Source organism: Pongo abelii, chromosome 1, assembly GCF_028885655.2.
Source record: "Pongo abelii isolate AG06213 chromosome 1, NHGRI_mPonAbe1-v2.0_pri, whole genome shotgun sequence".
NCBI lineage: Eukaryota > Metazoa > Chordata > Mammalia > Primates > Hominidae > Pongo > Pongo abelii.
Window position 1 is genome coordinate 179,110,836 of NC_071985.2, and position 21,743 is coordinate 179,132,578.

The 21,743-nt window shown below is 46.1% G+C and overlaps 1 protein-coding gene across 4 annotated transcripts in view; it reads right to left on the bottom strand.

The window, feature by feature from the left end:
* Window positions 1-7,504: 7,504 nt before the first annotated feature.
* Window positions 7,505-21,743, bottom strand: part of TCEANC2 (transcription elongation factor A N-terminal and central domain containing 2) — a 55,024-nt gene continuing 40,785 nt past the window's right edge. Inside the window, exons 5-7 of one of the 4 annotated variants that reach the window (XM_063718741.1) lie at window positions 19,432-19,913; window positions 8,965-9,025; window positions 7,505-8,266 (exon numbers count right to left, since the gene is read on the bottom strand). In XM_063718741.1, coding sequence (XP_063574811.1) covers window positions 19,725-19,913 — 189 coding nt within the window. In that variant the 3' untranslated portion in view covers window positions 7,505-8,266; window positions 8,965-9,025; window positions 19,432-19,724. The other 3 variants (XM_063718719.1, XM_063718727.1, XM_063718735.1) reach the window with 3 other exon arrangements.

The following is a 21,743-nucleotide window of genomic DNA, read 5'->3' on the forward strand; positions in this document are numbered from 1 at the left end:
TAATCTACGAGGGGGGGAGGCAGGTAAGTCAGACTCCACTCTGTACTTTGTAGGACTGGGAGTTAAGGAACCTGGGTTCCCTCTTTGGGGGCTCAGGCCTAGCCCCTGCTGCCCCTGGGCAGTCATGACCAGAGAGAAGGCAGTGTGGAGCACCAGGATAAGGAATCTTTGCCCCTGATTCCTTTGTCCTCATTGCAGGCACCATTAACAGCAGCAGCAATGGGACTCCTTCCAGAGGCCTCACTAACTGAGGATATTGATGAGCAAGGAGCCAGAGTTGGAGAGGAAGAACCGGCAAATATGGTGACCGCAATTGACAGGCTTGCTTGTGGCTATTCTTGGGGACTCCCAGGAATAACTAGGGGAGCTTCTGAGAAGGATAAGTTTCTGCTTATGTAGAAGTGGAGCTCAGGGTCGTCGTCTCTTTTGGCAAAAATGGGACTCTATTTTGTAACCACCAGCCAGTGAAGCCAGGCAATGTTTAAGTTTCATCTAATACATTTCTAATGTGCTTGTGGGGACAGAATAGGGTCTTTGTTTATGGGAGTACAATATTTTGCTTTTGGTTTAAGTTTCAAAGCATGTTTCCATAGTAAATATTTTTGTTACATAAAAAGAAAACTATTTGAGTAATAATGAAGTCATATACTCACATATAGTAAAATAAGCTCCCTTAATGGCACTCAGGGGCCCACGTTAGACTTCATGATGGGCCTGTTTTCACTGGTGGGAGATTTGAACGTGTCTTCCTGTGTCTAGCCTCAGTTTCCTTGTGTGTGACAAGCGAGGCAGCTAAATGGTCCCCATGCCCTCGGAGGTCCCATGTTTGACAGGGCCTGTGGCTCTCCCTCGGGGCCACTTGGCAAATCTAAGCAGTTTCCTGCCCCAGTCTAGCCTAGAAGCAGATCTGTAATTGAGCCTGCAGGGTCACTGTGACAGGCACAGCCCATAAATCTCAGCTGAGGGAGCAGCCCAGGGAGATAAATTGTGCTGCAGCTGAGTCTTCCTTTGCACTCTGGGAACCGCCTGACTCTGGGGTTAACATGGAGAGAAGGGGAGCTCACAAAACCATTCCCCATGGATGAGACACGCAGTGGGGTGGGGACACGAGGACCCAGTCCGTGTCTGGTGAGGAAGAAGTGGTTGCAGAATGGTGTTTGCTCTTTAGAGCTCATGAACACAGGCGGGGGATGATTTAAACAAAACAGTGGCTTGGTCAGAATGAATGCATTATCATGGGATAATTACCTGCCTGTCTTCTCCCCTGGGGACTGAAGCCAGAGACTGCATCTGGGTCAGCTAGGCATGCCCAGCACAGGGACGGGTAGATGGTAGGCATCACCAAATACAAATAATAGAAAATAATAAGAGGTAGCATATATTGAGTGCTTTTGCTGTGCCAGGCCCTGTGCTCACTGTTCTATATGTATTATTTATTCTTTGCAACAATCCCAGGAGGGACCTTCATGACACAACTGAGAAAACATGTCCACAGCACAGAGGTGTTGACGAACTTATCCAGGATCACTCAGCTAATAAGTGGCTGAGCCAGGCCTTAAACCCAAGCAGTTTTAGCTCCAAAGCCTAGGGTCTGATCCACTCTGCGACATGATCAGTACAGTAATGATGGCAACAAGGAAAGCTCATTCTGTCAGGTACCTGTCAAAGGGAGCATAGGAGGGATTAATCAAGGATGGGCAGGAGACCACAGGCAGCCTGGCAGAGGGAACACCAGGTGCAAAGACAAGGGGTTGAGAAGTCATTGCGCGTTTGGGGAATGATGACACAGTTGGAAAGGCAGAGGTGTAGAAAGGGCACCGAGAGATGAATCTGGGGAGGGAGGTGAGGGCCAGATCACTGCAAGCCTCAAAAGCCAAGCTCAGGGGCATGACTTCTAGCCAGGGGGCCAGGGCAGCCACTGCAGGTGTTAAGCAGGGCAGTGATATGGCCAGGTGTGAGGACCACACCACCTCTCACCAGCTCTGTGACCTTGGGCAAGTCACTTCTTCTTTTGGAGCCTCAGTTTCCTGATCCGTCAACTGGGAGTGATTATCACCTGCACGTCACTGTTGAGATTGCTCAGGTTCAGAGAGGAGAGGACCAGGAGTCAAGGAACCTGGGTTCCCTCTTTGGGGGCCCAGCCTCAGCCCCTGCTGCCCCTGGGCAGTCATGACCAGAGAGAAGGCAGTGTGGGACATCAGGAGAAGGAATCTTTGGAACCTCCTGCCTCATAGAGCTTGGACAAGGATTAATGAAACAGGATGAAAAGGATTTTGCAAACTGTAAACAATTTTACAAATGCAGGTTGGTGGGTGGAATGAAGGAAGTGAGCGGATAGCAGGTGTGAGGTAAGCCAGCCTATTTCACATAGAGGCTACTAGGTTTATTCCAACTTTCCTTTATTGTTACTAAAAATTTACATTTGCAGCTGGGCACGGTGGCTCACACCTGTAATCCCAGCACTTTGGGAGACCGAGGTGGGTGGATCAGGAGGTCAGGAGTTCAAGACCAGCCTGGCCAAGATGGTGATACCCCGTCTCTACTAAAAATACAAAAATTAGCTGGGTGTGGTGGCAGGTGCCTGTAATCCCAGCTACTCTGGAGGCTGAGGCAGAGAATTGCTTGAATTTGGGAGGCAGAGGTTGCAGTGAGCCAAGATCGCACCACTGCACTCCAGCCTGGGTGACACAGCCAGACTCCATCTCAAAAAAAAAAAAAAAAAATTATATTACATTTGCATGGAGTTTTGCTAATTACCATCATTTGGGTTTCATTACCTCACTTGAGAGGATCTCCAAACCTTTTGATTAGATAGAATGATTCCCATTTCCCAAGTGAAGACATTGAGGCTTGGAGAGGGACAGGATTGCCCCAGCCATACAGAGGGCAGAGCTGAGGCCTAGCCCGGGTGTTAGAGCTGCAGAGCTGTAAACTGCCTCCTCTGCTTCCCACGACCTTCTTTATACTGAGCAGCTTGTCTGAGCTGACGCCTGCAAATGACCAACCAAGGATGTAGAGGCGCAAGGAGGCAGGAAACAGCAAGAACGATGACTGGTAGGATTCAGGATTGTAATATTTGCAGCTTTGACTCTTTGTCAATAACCTAGATGGTCTGCGACAGCTTATAATTTGCCAGTTTGCTGAGGCCCAAATTTGAATTCTTCAAGACCAGTGTATGCAGCCAAAGCCTATTTGTGAGCAAGTCCAGCTGGCTGCCTAGCACACACTGCTCAGCTCAACTTTCTGGTTCTCCCCTCTTTGTGGGAGGCAGGGTGACCCTCAACACATGGGCTTCAGTCAGCCCATTTGGGGTGAACTCCCAGCTTTGCCCTGAAGTGGTGTGACCTTGGGAAAGTGACTTCCTGTCTCAGAGCCTCAGTTTCCTAATATGTAACTCCAGAATAATAATACCTACCTCAAAGCACTGTCGAGGGTCATTCATGGACTCTCTCTGCAGGATAAAAGGAACTGGTCATAGTGTGGTCTGTGGGAAGGGGAAGAGGGACACGGGAGTGCAGAGGAGGCAGGGAGACTTACTTTTCTCTCTTCGCCTTTTTATAATCTCTTATTTAAAAAAAATCACATATGCAGAATTCCTTTATTCACATAAATTATTGAAATTTCAAACAATGAGATAATGCATGAAAAGCACTGAGCATAGTCTTGGCTCTTAATAAATATTCCATAAATGTTAGCTTTTATTGTTATTATACACATTATTACACAGTGATTTTGTTGTTGTTTGAGACACAGTCTCTGTCGCCGAGGCTGGAGTGTAGTGGCGCCATCCTAGCTCACTGCAGCCTCATCCTCCTGGCTCAAGTGATCCTCCCACCTCAGCCTCCCTAGTAGCTGGGACTACAGGTGCACGCCACCATGCCTGGCTTTTTTTTTTTTTTTTTTTTTTTTGGTATTTTTTTGTAGAATTGGGGTTTTGCCATGTTGCCTGGGCTGGTCTTGAACTCTTAACCTCAAGTGATCTGCCCATCTCGGCCTCCTGAAGTGCTGGGAATACAGGTGTGAGCCAGTGAGCCTGACCCACAGTGATTTTTAAGAACTGTTTCTTTGTGGAAAATGACTCCTTCCAAAAGTTAAATGCTCTTTCATGGAGCTGAAGAGAAAGTGAAGAGATTAAGGGTAGTGATACCTCTTAGCCAGAAAACATGAGTTTCCCTGACTTGATCTTTGACTTGGCTTCTCACTGATCCAGCCAAAGCTGAAGCCAGGGCACTGGGGGAGCATGACAGCCTTGCCAGAGAGGGAGGCCGGCCCACCTGGGAATGCCCATCCAATTGGTCCAGACTGGGATTTGGAGCCTGTCTGTGGCCTACTGGCTCAGTCACCTTGGGCAAGTCATTTAGCTTCTCTGAGCCATCAGCTTTTCATTTGCCAAATGAGGATAGTGATACTGTCTGCCTTGCAGGGTTGTCGTGAGGGTTACATGGGAGAGCTGTGTGATAGCTACCATCATCACATCTTCATCTTCATCATCATAAAGTGTTCAGGCCTCACCCAGGGGCAACGGGGCCAGTAAAAAGCTTTCTGCCCGGTGTGGGAAGGTTGGACTTAGGAGTTGGACAGGCCACTCTAGAGGTCAATGTGGAAAGGGGACTGGCCACTCCAGTTGACCTTCCTGAGTAGTACCCTTAGGCATGAATTGGACTGACCCAGCAGAAGTTTGGCCCAGGATTGTGGCCGAGAAACAAAATCTGAATGTAACTAACACAGCTTTACCTTATCCACTTGCCTGGGATGGTACTTATGCTAATCCTATTCCAAGCAAAAGCAACTCAAACTAATAAAAGCTGCGCCTCCGCTCTGGGCTCCACACCATCTGTCGGTCCACACGCTTGGGATTAGCTTTTCCCATGGAGCCCAGACTGTCTGCTCGGCTGCGTGGACTATCAGAGGCCAGCCTGGAGGCATGGGGGGGTGCCATCCATTCATGAGCACACATGCATGGAGCCCTGCTCGGGGCTGAGCCCTATGCCAAGCACTGGAGGTCCAGTGAAGGAGAGATGGACAAGGTCGCTGCTCCCAGGAAGAGTTCTGGTGGGAGAAGCAAAAAAATTAGCAAGGGAATAAAGAAGTGTATATAGTAACTTCTGATCGTTCTAAGTCCCATGAAGAAAAAAACACTGATGTGTCAGAGAGTGACTTGGGGGTGTGGGCCTAATTAGAGAGGGTGGCCAGGGTAGGCCTCTCTGAGGAGGTAAGAACTGAAGGACAAGAAGTCACCTCGGGGCAATCAGGGCATGCTGGGCAGAGGGAAGAGTGCGTGCAGCTGCCCCAAGGAAGGGATATAGTCAGGGAGTTTGAGGGACAGAAGACCAGAGAGGCTGGAGCCAGGGGTAGGACAAAGATGGAGATGGTGCCAGAGGCTAGGACATGGAGGACCTTGTAAGCTACTGTAAGGACTTTTGTTTTATTCTTAGGGTGATCGGAGACATTGGAAGGTTGTGTTGTTTTTTTGTTTTTTTGTTTTGTTTTGTTTTTTCAGACAAGGTTATGCTCTGCTGTCCAGGCTGGAGTGCAGTGGTGCAATTATGGCTCACTGTAGCCTCAACTTCCCAGGCTCAGGCAATCCTCCCACTTCAGCCTCCAAAGTAGCTGGGACCACAGGTGCATGCCACCACATCTGGCTATTTTTTTTTTCTTTTGTAAAGAGATAAAGAGATCTCACTATGCTGCCCAGGCTGGTCTCAAACTCCTGGGCTCAAGCGATCCTTCCACCTCAGCTTCCTAAAGTGCTGGGATAACAGGCATGAGCCACCACACCCAGACCCATTGAAGGGTTTTGAGCAGGGGAGTGACATGACCTGCGGTATATTCTAGACATCCACTCTGGCTGCTGAGTGTAGAATTGATTAGAGAAGGGACAAGGGGCTCCCAAGAAGACTGGGTAACAGGATCAGGCATAAGGGGATGGAGAGAAGATTAAGGGGTGGGGTCACATTTGGGAGACTAAGGCAAACTGCACAGAGTACCCAGCACAGTCTCTAGCCTGTACGGGAGTTCACTACCTGGTGGTTGGGGCTTTGATGATTTTGATTCCCCTTTAACACACAGCCTCCCCTATTTGATCTGCTGAAGTCCTGGTCTGGAGGCCCCTGTGGCAATGCTGGATGCTTCTCCCTTGTGAGCTGGCCTCAACTCATCTCCACGCCACGTGGGCTGCTTATCTCAGAGGTAAACCTGCCACAGGCTATGTGTTTTCTGGCTCTGAAGTAATCCAACCCTTAGTGCTTTTTTGGGAGCCTTGCTGTCTACATCAGGCAGGAGGGGACGGGGCTCTTGCACATATAGAGATTTACTGACCCAGCACCAACTTCAGAACCATGAAAACCCATGGCTGAGGGAGGGCTTGGCCTCCTGCCTGGGCTATTATTTACTCATTCAGTGCATGTGTATAGAGCCCCTGATCTGTACCAGAATCTGCTGGGGACACAGACATAAATCAGACAGTCCCTTCCCTGGAGAAGTTCACATTCAGGCGGAGAGGGAAACAGATAACAAAACGCCTGATGTGCTATAGGTGCTCCACATTTGCTGGTTAACAAATAGTTACCTACGTAGTAAGCCCCTGATACATGTAACCATAATTTTACTTAGGAGTTTCCTCACCTCAAAACCTTTAAAGTTCTCCAAGTAAAAATTCCCAGCCCAGCACTCAGGCCACCCACAGACTGGCCTCTACCTCCTTCTCCAGGCTCACTTCAGGCTATTCCTCCTCCTGCTGCACTTTGGCTCCATCCACATCACACTTACTCCTGTTCTTTGACATCCTTCTAGCTTCCACGTTTGCACATACCTTTCCTTGTACCTGGAATGCCATTCCCTACCTGGGAAACTCCTTTAAACATCTCAAACCCAGCTCACAAGTCAGCATTTCTGCTAAACCTTTCCTGATACCCTCCGGGCCAGGCCCCTCTACAAGCATAGTTCGGTGGTCCCTCCACTGTGCTCCCACAGTCTCCCACTCAGCCCCTAGTATGTCAGATTGCAATAGATGGATGACTTGTCTCCTTATTGGACTGTGAGCCCCCGTCTGGTTCATCTCTGCGGCCTGGGACCTGTCACCGGGCCTGACATAGAGGAGGAAGGTATTCAGGAAGCATTTTCTTTTTTTTTCTTTTTCTTTTTTTTGGGGACGGAGTCTTGCTTTGTCACCCAGGCTGGAGTGCAGTGGTGCGATCTCGGCTCACTGCAAGCCCCACCTCCCGGGTTCACACCATTCTCCTGCCTCAGCCTCCCGAGTAGCTGGGACTACAGGCGCCCATCACCACGTCCGGCTAATTTTTTTGTATTTTTAGTAGAGATGGGGTTTCACTGTGTTAGCCAGGATGGTCTCAATCTCCTGACCTCATGATCCACCCGCCTTGGCCTCCCAAAGTGCTGGGATTACAGGCGTGAGCCACCACGCCTGGCTCAGGAAGCATTTTCATTCATGGTTGTGTGTATTAGCTTCTACTAGGGCTGCCATAACAAAGTACCACAGACTGGATGGCTTAAACAACAGATTTATTTTGTCACAGTTCTGGAGACTAGATGTCCAAGATCAAGGTGTCAGTGGGTTTGGTTTCTTCTGAGGCCTCTCTCCTTGGCTTGTAGATGGCCACATTCTTGCTGTGTCCTCACATGGTCTGTGTGCTGTCTGCATCCTAATCTCTTCTTATAAAGACACCAGTCATACTGGATTAGGGCTCACCCATATGATCTCATGTTACCTTAATTACCTCTGTAAAGGCCCTATCTCCAAATACAGTCACATTCTGGGGTACTGGGGGTGAGGACTTCAACACACGAATTTGGGGATGATGCAGGGCGATAAGGACATCCGTGTGGCTGTGCATAGCTAGATGAGAGGCACAAGAATGAGGCCAAAGAAGTCAGCAGGACTGGGAATGCTAGGCCTCAGGTTAGCCTTCAGCCACTAGAGAAAAAGCTGAGGAATAAAAGGAAAACCTAATCCCACTTAAAGGGGTGAAAGAGCAAGGAAGGCGAACCCTTTGGGGTTGTAATGGGGGATATAAATATTGATTATGTTTACAGGATGTTCTCAAGGGCTATTAGCTCTGAGTTCATTTTCCAACATAAATAAAAGAAGATAACCATTAAGGACTAAGGGTCTATTAATAGGCAACAAAATATGTGGACACTTACAAACATACAAACACCATCCCCTTCTTCACCTCTGAGACCATTTCACAGAATATTCTCTTACTTAGATGGGGAAATTGAGGTCTGGAGAGTTGAAATAGCATGTCTACGGTTGAACAACAATAAGCTAATGATTATCCTACTCAAAGGCAGACATGAAAAGCTGTGGAGGAAAAATCCTTGCCAATCGTAAGAGCTTGTTTCTCACACAATGTGGTTTTTGTATGTTTTCTGCATTAAAAAATACATTATATGAATTTATGTTCACTACAAAAAAAATCTGATTACAACCCAATGCATAAAATAAATGAGTCCATATTTATATATTAATAAATAAATTATCAAAAAAATTAAATGGCAGAGAAGGGACAAATCTTCCTTAAAGAAGACTTCCAAATTATATAGGTAGATACTCCACTCTCCAGGAGATGGAGTTTAATCCACCCCCAGCCCCTAACTTTTGAGTGAGGTTTAGATTTGGTGACTTGCCTCCAAAAAAAAAAATATGGAAAGGGAAAAATGACAACTTCATAGTGGGAAAATCTGGCAAACGCTAACGTAACCAAGCACTCAGGGCTAGCATCACCAGTCAGTAGTCCTGTGGAAGCCATGTGCCCCCTGGTGTGAAGTGATGAGACGGGTGCTTCATCTCAGTGGTATTCTTCCCCAAAACCCTGAATTCCAACTTAGTGATGAAGAAATCCTCAGACAAACTCAAATTGAGGGACAGTCTACGAAATACCTGGCCAGTACTGCTCAAGACTGTCAAGGTCATGGGAAACAAGGGAAGCCTGAGAAACTCACAGAACAGAGGAGACAGGATAAACAGGATGACTGAGTGCAGCCTGGGATCCTGGACTGAATCCTGAAACAGAAAGAGGACATCGGTGGGAAGACTGGCAAAGTCTGAGTGAAGTCTGGAGTTCAGTAATAGTAGTATACCAACAGTGGACTTTTAATTTTGACAGATGTACCACACTATCGTAAGAAGTTAACAATGGTGGAAACTGGGTGAGGGGCATACGTGAACTCTGTATTTTTGCCACTTTTTGTGTATCTAAAATCACTCCAAAATGAAAAGTTTATTTAAAAAAATCAGGCAAGGAGAGTGAGTCCCTCCTGACCAAAAACCCCTCACCCCATCCAAAACGTCTCTCTAAATTGGGTATATCTGTACACATCTTTTTTTTTTCTTTTCTCAATATGTTTCTATGGAAATAGTTTTTTTCCCTTACATAAATAGTTCATAGTGTACATATGGTACTGCAACTTCCTTTTTTCACTTAACAATATGTCTCAGTGATGTTCCCATGTCAGTACTTATAAATTTGCGTGGTCCAACACAGTAGCCACTAGCCACATGAGGCTATAAGCACTTGAAAATGTAATTAGCCCAAACTGAGATGCACTGTAAGAGTAAAATACACACATTTCAGAGACTTAGTACAAAAAATGTAAAATGTCCCAGTAATTTTTACATTGATTACATGTCAAAGTAATAATATTTGGGGCATATTGGACTCAAAATATATTATTAAAATTAATTAGTTTCCTTTTACATTTTTTATGTGGCTACTGGAAAATTCAAAAATACGTATGTGGTTTGCGTTATATTTCTATTAGACAGTGCTGTTATACAAACCTAAACTCATTCTTTTTATCTACTGCACGGTATTCCAAAATCTGGATGTACAATTTAACCATTTCAGATGTACAATTTAACCATTCTTTTTTAAATGTGCATTTAGACCGTTTCTAAAATTTTGCTGTTACAAACCATGTTGCAATTAAAATCTTTGTACATGCCTCCTTTGCACATATGTAAAAGTATTTCTCTAGAGCATGTTTTGGCATGCTAAGGCCCATGAACCAAATGCAGCCCACCACCTGTTTTTGTAAATAAAGTTTTATTGGAACACAGCCACATTCATTCATTTACATACTGTCCACAGCTGCTTTTGTATTACAATAGCAGAGCTGAATAGTTGTGACAGAGACCATATGGCTCACAAAGCCTAAAATATTTACTATCTGTTCCTTTAAAAAAGTTTGCTGGCCGGGTATGGTGACTCATGTCTATCATTCCAGCATTTTGGGAGGCCGAGGAGGGCGGATCACGAGGTCAAGAGATCGAGACCATCCTGGCCAACATGGTGAAACCCCATCTCTCTAAAAATACAAAAATTAGCTGGGTGTGGTGGCATGGTAGTCCCAGCTACTCGGGAGGCTGAGGCAGGAGAATCGCTTGAACCCGGGAGGCAGAGGTTGCAGTGGGCCAAGATTGCGCCACTGCGCTCCAGCCTGGCGATGGAGTGAGACTCCATCTCAAAAGAAAAAAAAAAAAAGTTTGCTGACCCCTGTTCTAGAGTTGTTACCAAAAACTAGAAGAGCTATGTTACAGGCCCACTTCCTTGGAAAGTAGACTCTGAGATGGAGATGAGCATGCAGGAAGTTTATCACAGATTGCTCTTGGGAAGGGGGCAGGAAAGGAAGCAGGATTGCACAGAGAGATAAATTGGGCTCTGATGCTGTATGAAGACCTCAGCCAGTCCCATGGGAGGCTCTTGAAGCTGGGATGGCCGTTCCGAGTTGTCAAGTTGAGGCAGTGGGGCCAGGCCTTCATAACCTCGAACTGACCTGCCTGGGAAAGGGGTATGTCAGTGAGGTAACTCTTCCATTGAGGAAAATTCCCAGGGGGCTGACAGCTGAAGGCTGCTGACTGAGAGCACTCCCAGTAGCTGTGGGAAGAGGCCCAGCAAGCATGGTGGTTGGGGGGTCTGGGCAGCACAGGATGGTGTCCACTACAACCCACACTTGTGCTGCTCACCTCTACTTTTTGGTTTAAGTTCTGGTGGGCCTCCTTTCCTGGGGGAAACTTAGGAAAGTTGGACAAACTACAACCTCCATCACTGACTGGTCTTGAGGCCACAACTGATAGTCATCATCTCCCTCTTTACTATCCATTCTAGATCCTCCTTACCCTCAGCCAGCACGTGTTCCGGTCTCCGTCACTTCCACGGAGGCATGATTTAGACCCTCAGCCCTGAGGGGGCTGAGCCTGAAGTCAGCATAGCCTGCTCAGGTCACGGTCTGGGCACTTGTATAATTATTTTATAAATATTGGGCAAGGGGCCGGGCACAGTGGCTTATGCCTGTAATCCCAGCACTTTGGGAAGCTGAGGCAGGTGGACTGCTTGAGGCCAGAAGTTCAAAACTAGTCTGGCCAATGTGGCGAAACTCTGTCTCTACTAAAAATACAAAAATCAGCTGGGCATGGTGGCACATGCCTGTAATCCCAGTTACTCGGGAGGCTGAGGCAGGAGAATAGCTTGCTTGAACCTAGGAGGCAGAGGGTGCGGTGAGCCGAGATGGTGCCACTGCACTCCAGCCTGGGTGACAGAGACTCCATCTCAAAAAAAGAAAAAAAGAAAAAGAAAAAAAAATTAGGCAAAGGAATACCAAGAAGTCTCCACATGAATCAACTGAGTACCAAAGATATACCTCCCTACCCTCCATTGCTTAACAGCAGCTGTACCTCCTCCTGATGATCAGGATTAATTATCCCTCAAAGAATGGTGACTGTTCTTGCCTAGTAGTCTCTTGATATGAGGAGCTCAAGTGCCTGGGTGCAGTCACAGCTAATAGTTCATAGTAATCTTGATGTTTCTTTTAGTGGAAGTGTTCCTCCTTTGTGACTCAAAACCTCTAAACCTGCAGAGCCCAGAACTATGAGAACAGGAGGCACTCCAAGTGGGTCACTAGAAGTGATGGTAAGAGTGAGAGCACTCCTGCTTTCATTTCTTGGTTCCTGGACTCATGTATTCCACCTACTGGAGACCAAGCATCTTTGATTTCGAACATGTGCTGCACCCTGGAGGATGGCAGCTCTTCTCTCAGAGTTTCTGAGCTGGTGCCCCAGCTGTGCCTTCGACACAGTTCCAAGCCGGCAGCTTCAGGATAGCACAGTAGATGAAAGGACAAGTGGACCCTGTCACCATGTGCCCACTGCTGCACCTCCTTTGCTGTGGAATCATATGGGATCCTGTATGACTATCCATAATCTATAGATCCCATAATCTATCCCAGTAGATTAAACATTCTATAAGCCCTTTGAGAGTTGTGCTGGATGAAGCTCTACAAGCAGTGAAGACGAACTCGTATCTGGAATACACATCTATTCCAGCGAAAATGAATCACAGCTCTTTCCAGGGTAGACAGGGTTTAATACAGTCAACTTCCCAAGTGGCTGCTAGTTGTTCTCAAGGGATGGAGCTATATCTAGGTTCAGAGTTGGTCTCTGTTACTGGCAGGCCGAACACTCAGCAGCAGCAACAGCTAGATCAATCTTGGTGAGTGGGAGCCATGCCATACCATCTGATATGGTTTGGCTCTGTGTCTCCAAGCAAATCTCAATTCAAATTATAATCCCCACGTGTTGAGGGAGGGACATGGTGGGAAGTGATTGGATCACGGAGCCGGTTTCCCCCATGCTGTTGTCATGATAGTGAGTGACTTCTCAAGAGATCCGATGGTTTAAAAGTGTTTGGCAGTTCCCCCTTTGCGCTCTCTCTCTCCCCTGCTGTCTTGTGAAGATGCCTGCTTCCCCTTGCCTTCTGCCATGATTGTAAGTTTCCTGAGGCCTCCCCAGCCATGTAGAAATGTGAGTCAATGAAACCTCTTTCCTTCTTAAATTACCCAGTCTCAGGTAGTATCTTTACAGCAGTGTGAAAATGGACTACTACACCACCATGGTTGCTGTTTATACACCCATTGTGTCAGCTCTGGGGTGGCCTCAGAGACTGGTTGATGTCAACTGTGTGTACATTGTTTAGTGCTTCTCCATGGTATGTGCTCTCTGGTGGGTGTTTACATGGAATACAATGATCTTTACACTTGGTGCCCACTCCTATAGGTCCAACTACATGCCTCCACCACAGGTCTCCTTGTTTCCAATTTTCCAATCTTATTCCTTTCAGACCCCTTACCAACCAGCCAAGCCATTCACCACTGCCCATGAGATCCATGTATAGTCTAAGCTCAGGCTCCTTCTCTTTCCACATACAGTGGATGGCTAGGTGCATGATCCACAAGCTATGCCCACTAGAAGGACTCCCCACTCTGCTGTGTTTCAAGGATGCCCCTGTGTGGGGTTGCAGTGCAGCCACAATCTCTTTTTGTCTTGCTCACACACACTGAACTTAGATAGGTTATCTAAGGACAAGGCATGGCTTTTTTTCTCTTCTATCAGCTGGATATAAAGAGCTCCCCAGGCAGCCAAAGGTGTGAAATGAGGGACAGGCAGGTACTGGTGCAAAGGTAGTGGATGACATAGATGTCTGGGCCACCTGCTCAGGTAACTATCTTCTGCCCGCTGGCCCTGCTATGCCCAACCCCAGTTGTACTATTTCTATCTTAGGAAGTGCTGCTGGCTTTGCCTGACCTTATGAGTTGGTGGATATGGCAGAATCCAGCTCATGATGAACAGGCCTGGTCACATGGTCAACTTGATGATCTATGGTCTGATGATCTGTCTCTACCAGAACCCTGTAGCATCAAGAGTTGTTTCCTAAGAAGTATACAGTTCTTGGCTACAGATGGCATGGCCCCGCTCCAGAACCCCAGGTGTCTACATTGTGATTCTCCTGTAGGGTCTTGTCATAAACTTCACAGGCATCTGTTCCCACCACAGATACCTCAGGTACTCTGGGCTCTGCCAGCTCATCTGTCCCACACCGCATGGCCACTTGTATTGTAGCCTGGAGCTTCTGCTGAGCCCTTTCCTGCTCTGGGCCTCAATCAAAACTGACAACTTTCTGTGTCATCCAGTACATGGATGGAGCATATTCCTAGGTGTGGGATATGCTGTCTCCAAAACCTAAAGAGGGCTGCCAGGCATTGTGCTTCCTTCTTAATGGTTGGAGTGAGATGCAATAATTATCTTTTACTTTCAAGAGAATGTCCTTGCCACATCACAGACCACTGACCCCTAAAAATCTCACCGCACCCTGCCCATTTGTGTTTTCAAAAACGGTCTGGGCAAGGCACAGTGACTCATGCCTGTAATCCCAACGCTTTGGGAGGCCAAGGCAGGAGGCTCACTTGAGGCCAGGAGTCCAAGACAAGCCTGGTCAACATGGTGACAACCTGGCTAATAAAAAATCAGCCAGGTATGGTGGCACACACCTATAGTCTCAGACACTTGGGAGGCTTGAGGTAGGAGGCTTGCTTGAACCTGGGAGGTCAAAGCTGCAGTGAGCTGTAATTGCACCACTGTACTGCACCCTGGGCGACAGAGTGAGACCCTGACCCCCTCCCAAAATAAAAATAAATAGTAAAAATTGTCTGTTTATTGTCTTCTCCTTCACTAGACTGTAAGCTTCTTGAGGCCAAAGATTATGTCTTCTCTATCCCTGTGACCCTAATACCTGACACGTAAGAACTCAACAAATATGTATTGAAAGAATGATTTTATCAACATTAAAAAACAGCATTTGATTGGATGTCTTGATCTTCTTGGATCTTGAAACCAACCTCCCCACGTTATGAGTAAGTCCATCCCTGACAGTAATTGTATCATTTTGATTGATTTAAAGAAAATACAATGTCATCCAATCAAACTATCTTTCCTTTGATACCAGGGTAGTGTCACCCAACTAACTGAAACTCCCAAAGCTCTGTTTTCTGGATGGACTCCCTTCCCTTGCAATAATGGGCAGTAACCAACTGAGCCTTTGCCCCATCTGGCTGTGATAAACACATTCAAAACACATTACCTATCTCAGAGTAAGGTTCTGAGGCCTGAGGCTACAGCAAAAGACAACCAAGGTTGACAGGCACAAGTTTAAGAACCTGATATTCTATAAATGAAAAAGGCCAGCTGCCTGTTCCTTCACCACAGAACACAGTAAATGCATTATCTGGGTCTCCTGCCATTTTTCAAACCTGGGATTCTCTAATGATATCTGTTTGGGCAACTTTAAACTTCATTTGTCAAAAAAAAAAAAAACCCCTTCTAATTTACTGAATCTCAAGTGTTTCTTTCCTTTGCCTTAAATTGTTGGGTTTCTTTTGAATGTTTAAAATGTTCTTAAAATATGTTTTTGTTTTTGTTTTTTTAATCTCTCTAAAACACACATCTGATTAGGTCCCTCGCCTCCTCAAAAACTTCTCATGGTATCCCATTATCTGAAGGCCAAAGTCCAAACTCGTTGATAAGGCCTCCAAGGCCTTGGTTACTTTTTTTGCCCAATGTCTCACTACCATTCCTAAGAACCTTATGCTTCAACCACCTCATGTTATTTGCCTTTACTGAAACTAGCCATACACCTCATGCTTCTGTGCTTTCACATAGACTGAGCCCTCTGCTAAGAACTCCTACCTATCCTTCTGGCTTTGGTTCAAACATGAACTCCTCTGTGAAGATTCTTCCTCTGAGTGGTGTTATTCATTCCTTTCCCCATCTTCTCAATATTTTTATGTCTATAGTTATCACCCAATATGCTATACTCTATTTATTTAGTTATGTGTCTATCTGCCTCACCAGACTCAGAGGAAATTATCTCTCCTTTATTGCTGTGTCCCCAGTGCCAGTCTAGTCCTTGGCACACAGAAGATGGGCAATATTTGTTTGTTGAATGAATGAATGAAAATACAGAGACTAAGTCCCTACACAAAGGACCAAGACCTCCAATTTTTATTTATTTATTTTTATTTTATTTTATCTTTGAGACTGAGTCTTGCTCTGTCACCCAGGCTGGAGTGCAATGGCGCCATCTCAGCTCACTGCAACCTCCGCCTCCCGGGTTCAAGTAATTCTCCTGCCTCAGCTTATCGAGCGCTGGGATTACAGGTGCCTGCCACCACATCTGGCTAATTTTTGTATTTTTAGTACAGGCAAGGTTTCACCATGTTGGCCAGGTTGGTCTCAAACTCCTGACCTCAAGTGATCTGCCTGCCTCAGCCTCCCAAAGTGCTGGGATTACAGGCGTGAGCTACCATGCCCAACCAGGACCTCCAAATTAACCACTACAAGAAAAGCATCAATAAGCTATTAGAGCAGACACAAATGGTATTTACTTTCCCACATTTCCCCTAGCAACTGAACTTGCTTATAAGACATATTCACACCCTGACTTACAGGTAACTCACCCCATTTCAGGGGCAACTTTTTCTTTTTCTTTCTTTTTTTTTTTTTTTGAGGCAGAGTCTCACTCTGTTGCCCAGCCTGGAGTGCAGTGGCGCAATCCTGGCTTACTGCAGCCTCCGTCTCCCAGGTTCAAGCGATTCTCATGCCTCAGCCTTCCAAGTAGCTGGGATCACAGGCGCCTGCCACCACATCTGGCTAATTTTTGTATTTTTAGTAGAGACATGGTTTCACCATGTTGGCCAGGCTGGTTTCAAACTCCTGACCTCAGGTGATCTGCCTGCCTCGACCTCCCAAAGCGCTGGGATTATGGGCATGAACCAATGCACCCGGCCTCAACCTTTTCATTTTTAACAGACTGTAGCTCCGAGTTACTTCTCAGTGTGTGGGCAAGATTGGGAGGGATGTCTGCAAGCTTCCTTCCCTTCAGCAAATGCTCAGAATAGCTCCATTAGCGTTCATGGAAATTCTGCACATGCATCAAGGAGAAAACAGCCACAAATAACACAGCCTGCTTTCCAAATCTCCAAAGCACATCTCTGCAATCATTCTACTTTCCAACTACCACCACTGAAGGCTTTCAGCCAGAGAGCAATTTGTTTTCAACTTACTCTGGGTTCCTAAGTTAGCAGAACTCTTTGGTTCTGTAAACATGAAGCTTGCTAATTCTAGTCTCCCTACCCCAGCTTCTCTTCCACATAGCCTATTAACACAAAAGTGACCAGTTCCTGCTTCAAATCAGTCTACCGCCTTCACCTGATACTCAAGACCCTTCAAACCTGGTCCTGGTCCTTGCCTTCCTCTCCTGCCTCATCTCCAGCTACTCTCCTGTCAGTGTCCTCTACTCCAGCCATACCAATCACCTTCCAGATATCTCCACTTCTGGGTTTTTCCATACTCTGCTTGCTCTGCCAGGCATGCATCTCAACCACCCAATTAATTACTCCTGCCCTTTAATTTTGAAATTTTCATTATACTAACTAACATTCCCCTATCCAAACTCCTGCCCTTTAAGAATGAATACAGGTATCAGCTCCTCCAGGAAGCACCCCCTGATTGAATTAGATGCTTATCCTGTACATCCACAACCAGTCACTCAACTATCCAATAAATAGTTATGGAGACCTAGCTTGTCCCAGGCTCTGTTCCAGACGCTGGAGATATAGCAGGGAACAGAACAAAGACTCTGCTTTCATGAAGCTTACATTCTGGGAGTGGGGAGATAGACAATAAAGAAATAACTATGTTAAGGAGTAATAAATATTCTGAAGAAAAATAAAGCTAGGTACAGCATTAAAGAATAGTTGGGAGGGAGTGCTATTGTATTTAGGGTAGTCAGCAAAGGCCTTTTTGATAAGGGAAAGAGAGACCTAAAGCAAGTGAGGACAAGAACATGCAGATGTCTGGGGAAAGAGCATTGCAACTGGAACAGCAAATGCAAAGAAGTAATACATTAGAAGTAATGGCAAAAACCACAATTACTTTTGCACCAACCTAATCAAACCACCAGGACTTGGTTGGCTGAGGGTGGGAGATGTGGGGTCTAGGCTGACCCCTTGAGTTCCTAGCTGGAGTGTCTGGCTTGCTGGTACTGCCAATGGAGAGAAGACATGTTATATCTGAGATGTCTATGGGGCATCTAGGAAATATCATCTGAATGTCAGGTGACAGGTCTGGGCTGAAGATACAAACTGGAATGTCATCAGCATGTAAAAGATGCTTGAAAACATGAGAGTGGATGAAATCATCCAAGGGAACCATATACAGTCAAATAGACCTGGATTTTGAATCTTAGCTCTGTCATTCACTATCTGCGTGACCTTGAGTAAGTCACTATACACTTTCTGAGCCTCACTTTTATCATGTTTAACTGGGTATTTTCTTTTTGTAAAATGGTTACCACAGTGCTGGGCCCAGGGTAAATGCTCGATTATTATTATTGTAGCTCCAATAGTTACTAGCAGTGGGAAATTGAAGGTGATGTTTCTGCTCAGTGAGCCTCAGGCTCCCATTTGTAACTACTGCTCAGTATACACCTACCCCACAGAATGGATGCTCAGGAAATGGTTGCTAAATAAACAAATAAATCTAAAAAATGAAAACAACAATACCTACTTAATATAATGGGTGAAGAGAAGTAAGCAATATTTTTACAAAACTATATACAGATCCAGGTAAAGGTTAATAAACTGTCTTAGGAAAAGTGCCTAGCATTTAGAAGGTAGGCAATAATGTTAGTCCCGTCCCTTCTCCCCTTGTTTTTGATCCACGTAAATGTTAATAAACTGTCTTAGGAAAAGTGCCTAGCATTTAGAAGTTAGGCAATAATGTCAGTCCTGTCCCTTCTCTCCTTGTTTTTCAACTCATCTTCTTTTTTTTTTTAATTTAAAATCTCTCCCTTTCTACCAGCTCCTTCCTTTCAGATTACAAACGTGCTCCAGTCTCCTCTAATCTAATCCCCACTTCCTTGAGTCTTCTACATTCCTCAAATTCTTGTTCCATCATTTTTAAATTTCACCAACTGTACCCTTTCTCAGCCCAAAACACTTTTCAGAGAACAAACTCCACCTTTTGTTTTAGAAAAAAAAATTCCCAGCTTATTATTACTTTTAAAAAACAAGTATTATTTACATAATTGTTAAAACAGGCCTGTGTAGAGACATTTCATTTTAACATATATATGTATGTACTTTTTTCTACTGCAGTAATTCATTTCAAGAGAAATTTCATTATGTATCTTCTACAGAGCCCTAAACTGAGAGCACCAGCGTATTCAAATAAACCCCGAGGTGTGGGAGGCTTCGGGCCAGTTCCTCATTAGTAGCCTCAGCATGGGGGCTCTGGAGACCAACGCAGAAGGTCTTCCAGGGAGAGCTGAAACGTTCAGATAAGTGAGCTCTGGGAAGAAGGGGTAGTCGGCTGGCTCTGGCAGGCTCACCCCTGGGGTAGAGCAAAGAGAACAGACAGGGGAGTTCTGAGAGGCACCAGAGCTATCTAAACTCAGGGGGATGGAACCGAGTGAGCGGCAGCGGTAATTGAGTTTCAGTTACCTGCAGGGTGGTGAAATAAAGTAGTAACTTCATCTGCCTGACATGGGGGAAGTTTAGAGGTGTCCTTGGCATACTCACAGTGAAATCCATCACCCTTTCACCATGTTGGGTGATAGCAACCGTATGGCGCTTCCTAGTGACAGCCAGTGTGCGTTCTGTTAGGCAGCACCAGCGCACTCCAGCTAATGAAGCACATTCCTGCAGGCCTGTCTCCTAGGGCTCTCCGAATCCTCTGTCTGCAAAGGAACGGCACCATGGGAAAATCTAGCACAGCCAGCATCAGCCATCACCCAAACTCAAAAGCGTCTTTGAACGGCAGAGACAGGCCCATTTTCCTCTCTGCCTGGCCCAGGGCTGGAACCGTCCTCAGGTCACTTTTTGTGGGTCTGTACAAACGTGCCAACTGGCAGCGAGCCGCTCTTCACCTGAGCCCGGATTTCAGCTCGGTGCTTTAATGTGAAGACCAGGGCTCTCACCGTCCGCCGGTACGGCCCATTAATGAGGCGGGAGCAGAGATGAAACGTTTCCCGCTCAATATTTTCAACCAGTAGGTGATCCATCTAAAAAACAGCAAAATTATCAAATTAGAGCCTTACATTGCATAAGGATTAAAAGCAAGAGAGGCTGGAGCACTCTGCTCAGAGGCCTCCATTAATCAACTGAAATTCAAGGACATCTACTTCCTGTCACAAGAGAAACAGGAAGAGCAAATTAATTCCACCCTGGCAATTAAGGAACAAGGCCATGTGCTTTGTGACAGGGACCTCATTCACAACCCCTGCCGGGTGGTAATATTTGCCATTATAACAGGAAACTGGCCTGAACTAAGCAACGGGTACTGGGCCCTGTACTTTACCAACCAGGAAACGAAGACCAAGAATAATAAATCAGTATAACGGTTCACATATTTTTTTTGTTTTGTTTTTAGACTGCCTTTTAACTCCTTAAGGCATTTTAGAGACATGGGGTCTAGATCCTAATATGTGTACAGTACAGTTCAAAAATCACTTTTCACATTTAATGCTCATAACTCCTATTATCACATTTTACAGATAAGGAAATAGGTTCAAAGGCAAAGGTTCAGGGTCTTACAATTACTAAGAGACAGAGCTGGGACTGTGACCTGGACCCCTCGACTCCAAAGTTCACGTTTCTTCCCTTTCACCATACTAATGGCCCCTTCAACATTCCGAGAGAATGGTTGAGATTGGAGAGACGCCTGCAGTTTCCATTAAGCAGAGCAGGTCTAGGGGAGGGACCTGTAGCAATTCTGGGGTGGTCTGGCTCAGGCCCAAGCCATCTTGAGGTCCCAGACCTAATCAAAGCAGGAGAGATCTGGAACTTTGTCTACACGGTCTGAATCCAGGGTAGGTTGGGATGCTGATCCGAGACCCCCCAGCCCTACCCTCCTTTCCAGGCCCATCTCCAGCTATTCCCCTCCCCAATCCTGACCACAGCCGGCCCTGAGCACTCCACTCTTGGCCGCTTTCACACACCTCTGTGCCTCTGCACCAGCACATGTTCCCTTAGCAAGGCACACCTTTCCCTACGGAAAACACTCCTCTTTGTACGTCAAAGCCGAGGCAAAAACAACCAAACAAAAAGACCCCAGTGCAAAGGACTGAAAGCTCTTCAGGCTGCCACCATGCCCTGAGCTTCCCTTAGTCACTATCATCATATATTATAAATGAAGTGTATACTTTTATTTTACAGATACTGTCTCATTCTGTTACCCAGGCTGGAGTGCAGTGGTGTGATCAAAGTCTACTGCAGGCTCAAACTCATGGGCTCAAGTGATCTTCTGGCCTCAGCCTCTCAAGAGCTAGGATTATTACAGGCATGCACCACCATGACCTGCTAATTAAAATTAAAAAAAAAAATTTAGAGATGGGGTCTTGCTATGTTGCCCAGACTGGTCTTGAACTCCTGGCCTCAAGCAATCCTCCCACCTTGGCCTCCCAAAGTGCTGAGATTACAGGCATGAGCCACTGCATCCAGCCAATGATCTATATTTTAAGTTTGTCTCTCCTAGTAGAAAATTCCTTGAAAATAGGAGACAAATTTATCTCTCTCACTTCCTTTTTTACCTTTAACCTTTCTCTCCCTACCTTAGCCACTCATTCAAACATTTATGCAGCACTATGTGCCAGGCTGTGTGCTTGGGCTGAGCAATAAGCAGTGACTAAGGCAGGCTCAGCCCTTGGGCCCTTGGGCAGCCTAGTCCAGTGGGACAGACAGACTGTGAACAGGGGTTGTAAGGATCCTGTGCACCAGGAGAAAGGAGAGGAACCAGTGCTGTGGAGAACACAGCCATGGCAAAGCAACCCAACCCAGGAGTGCAGTGCCTGGCTTCAAGAGGAAATGAAGTTTAATCTGAGACCTGGAGCATG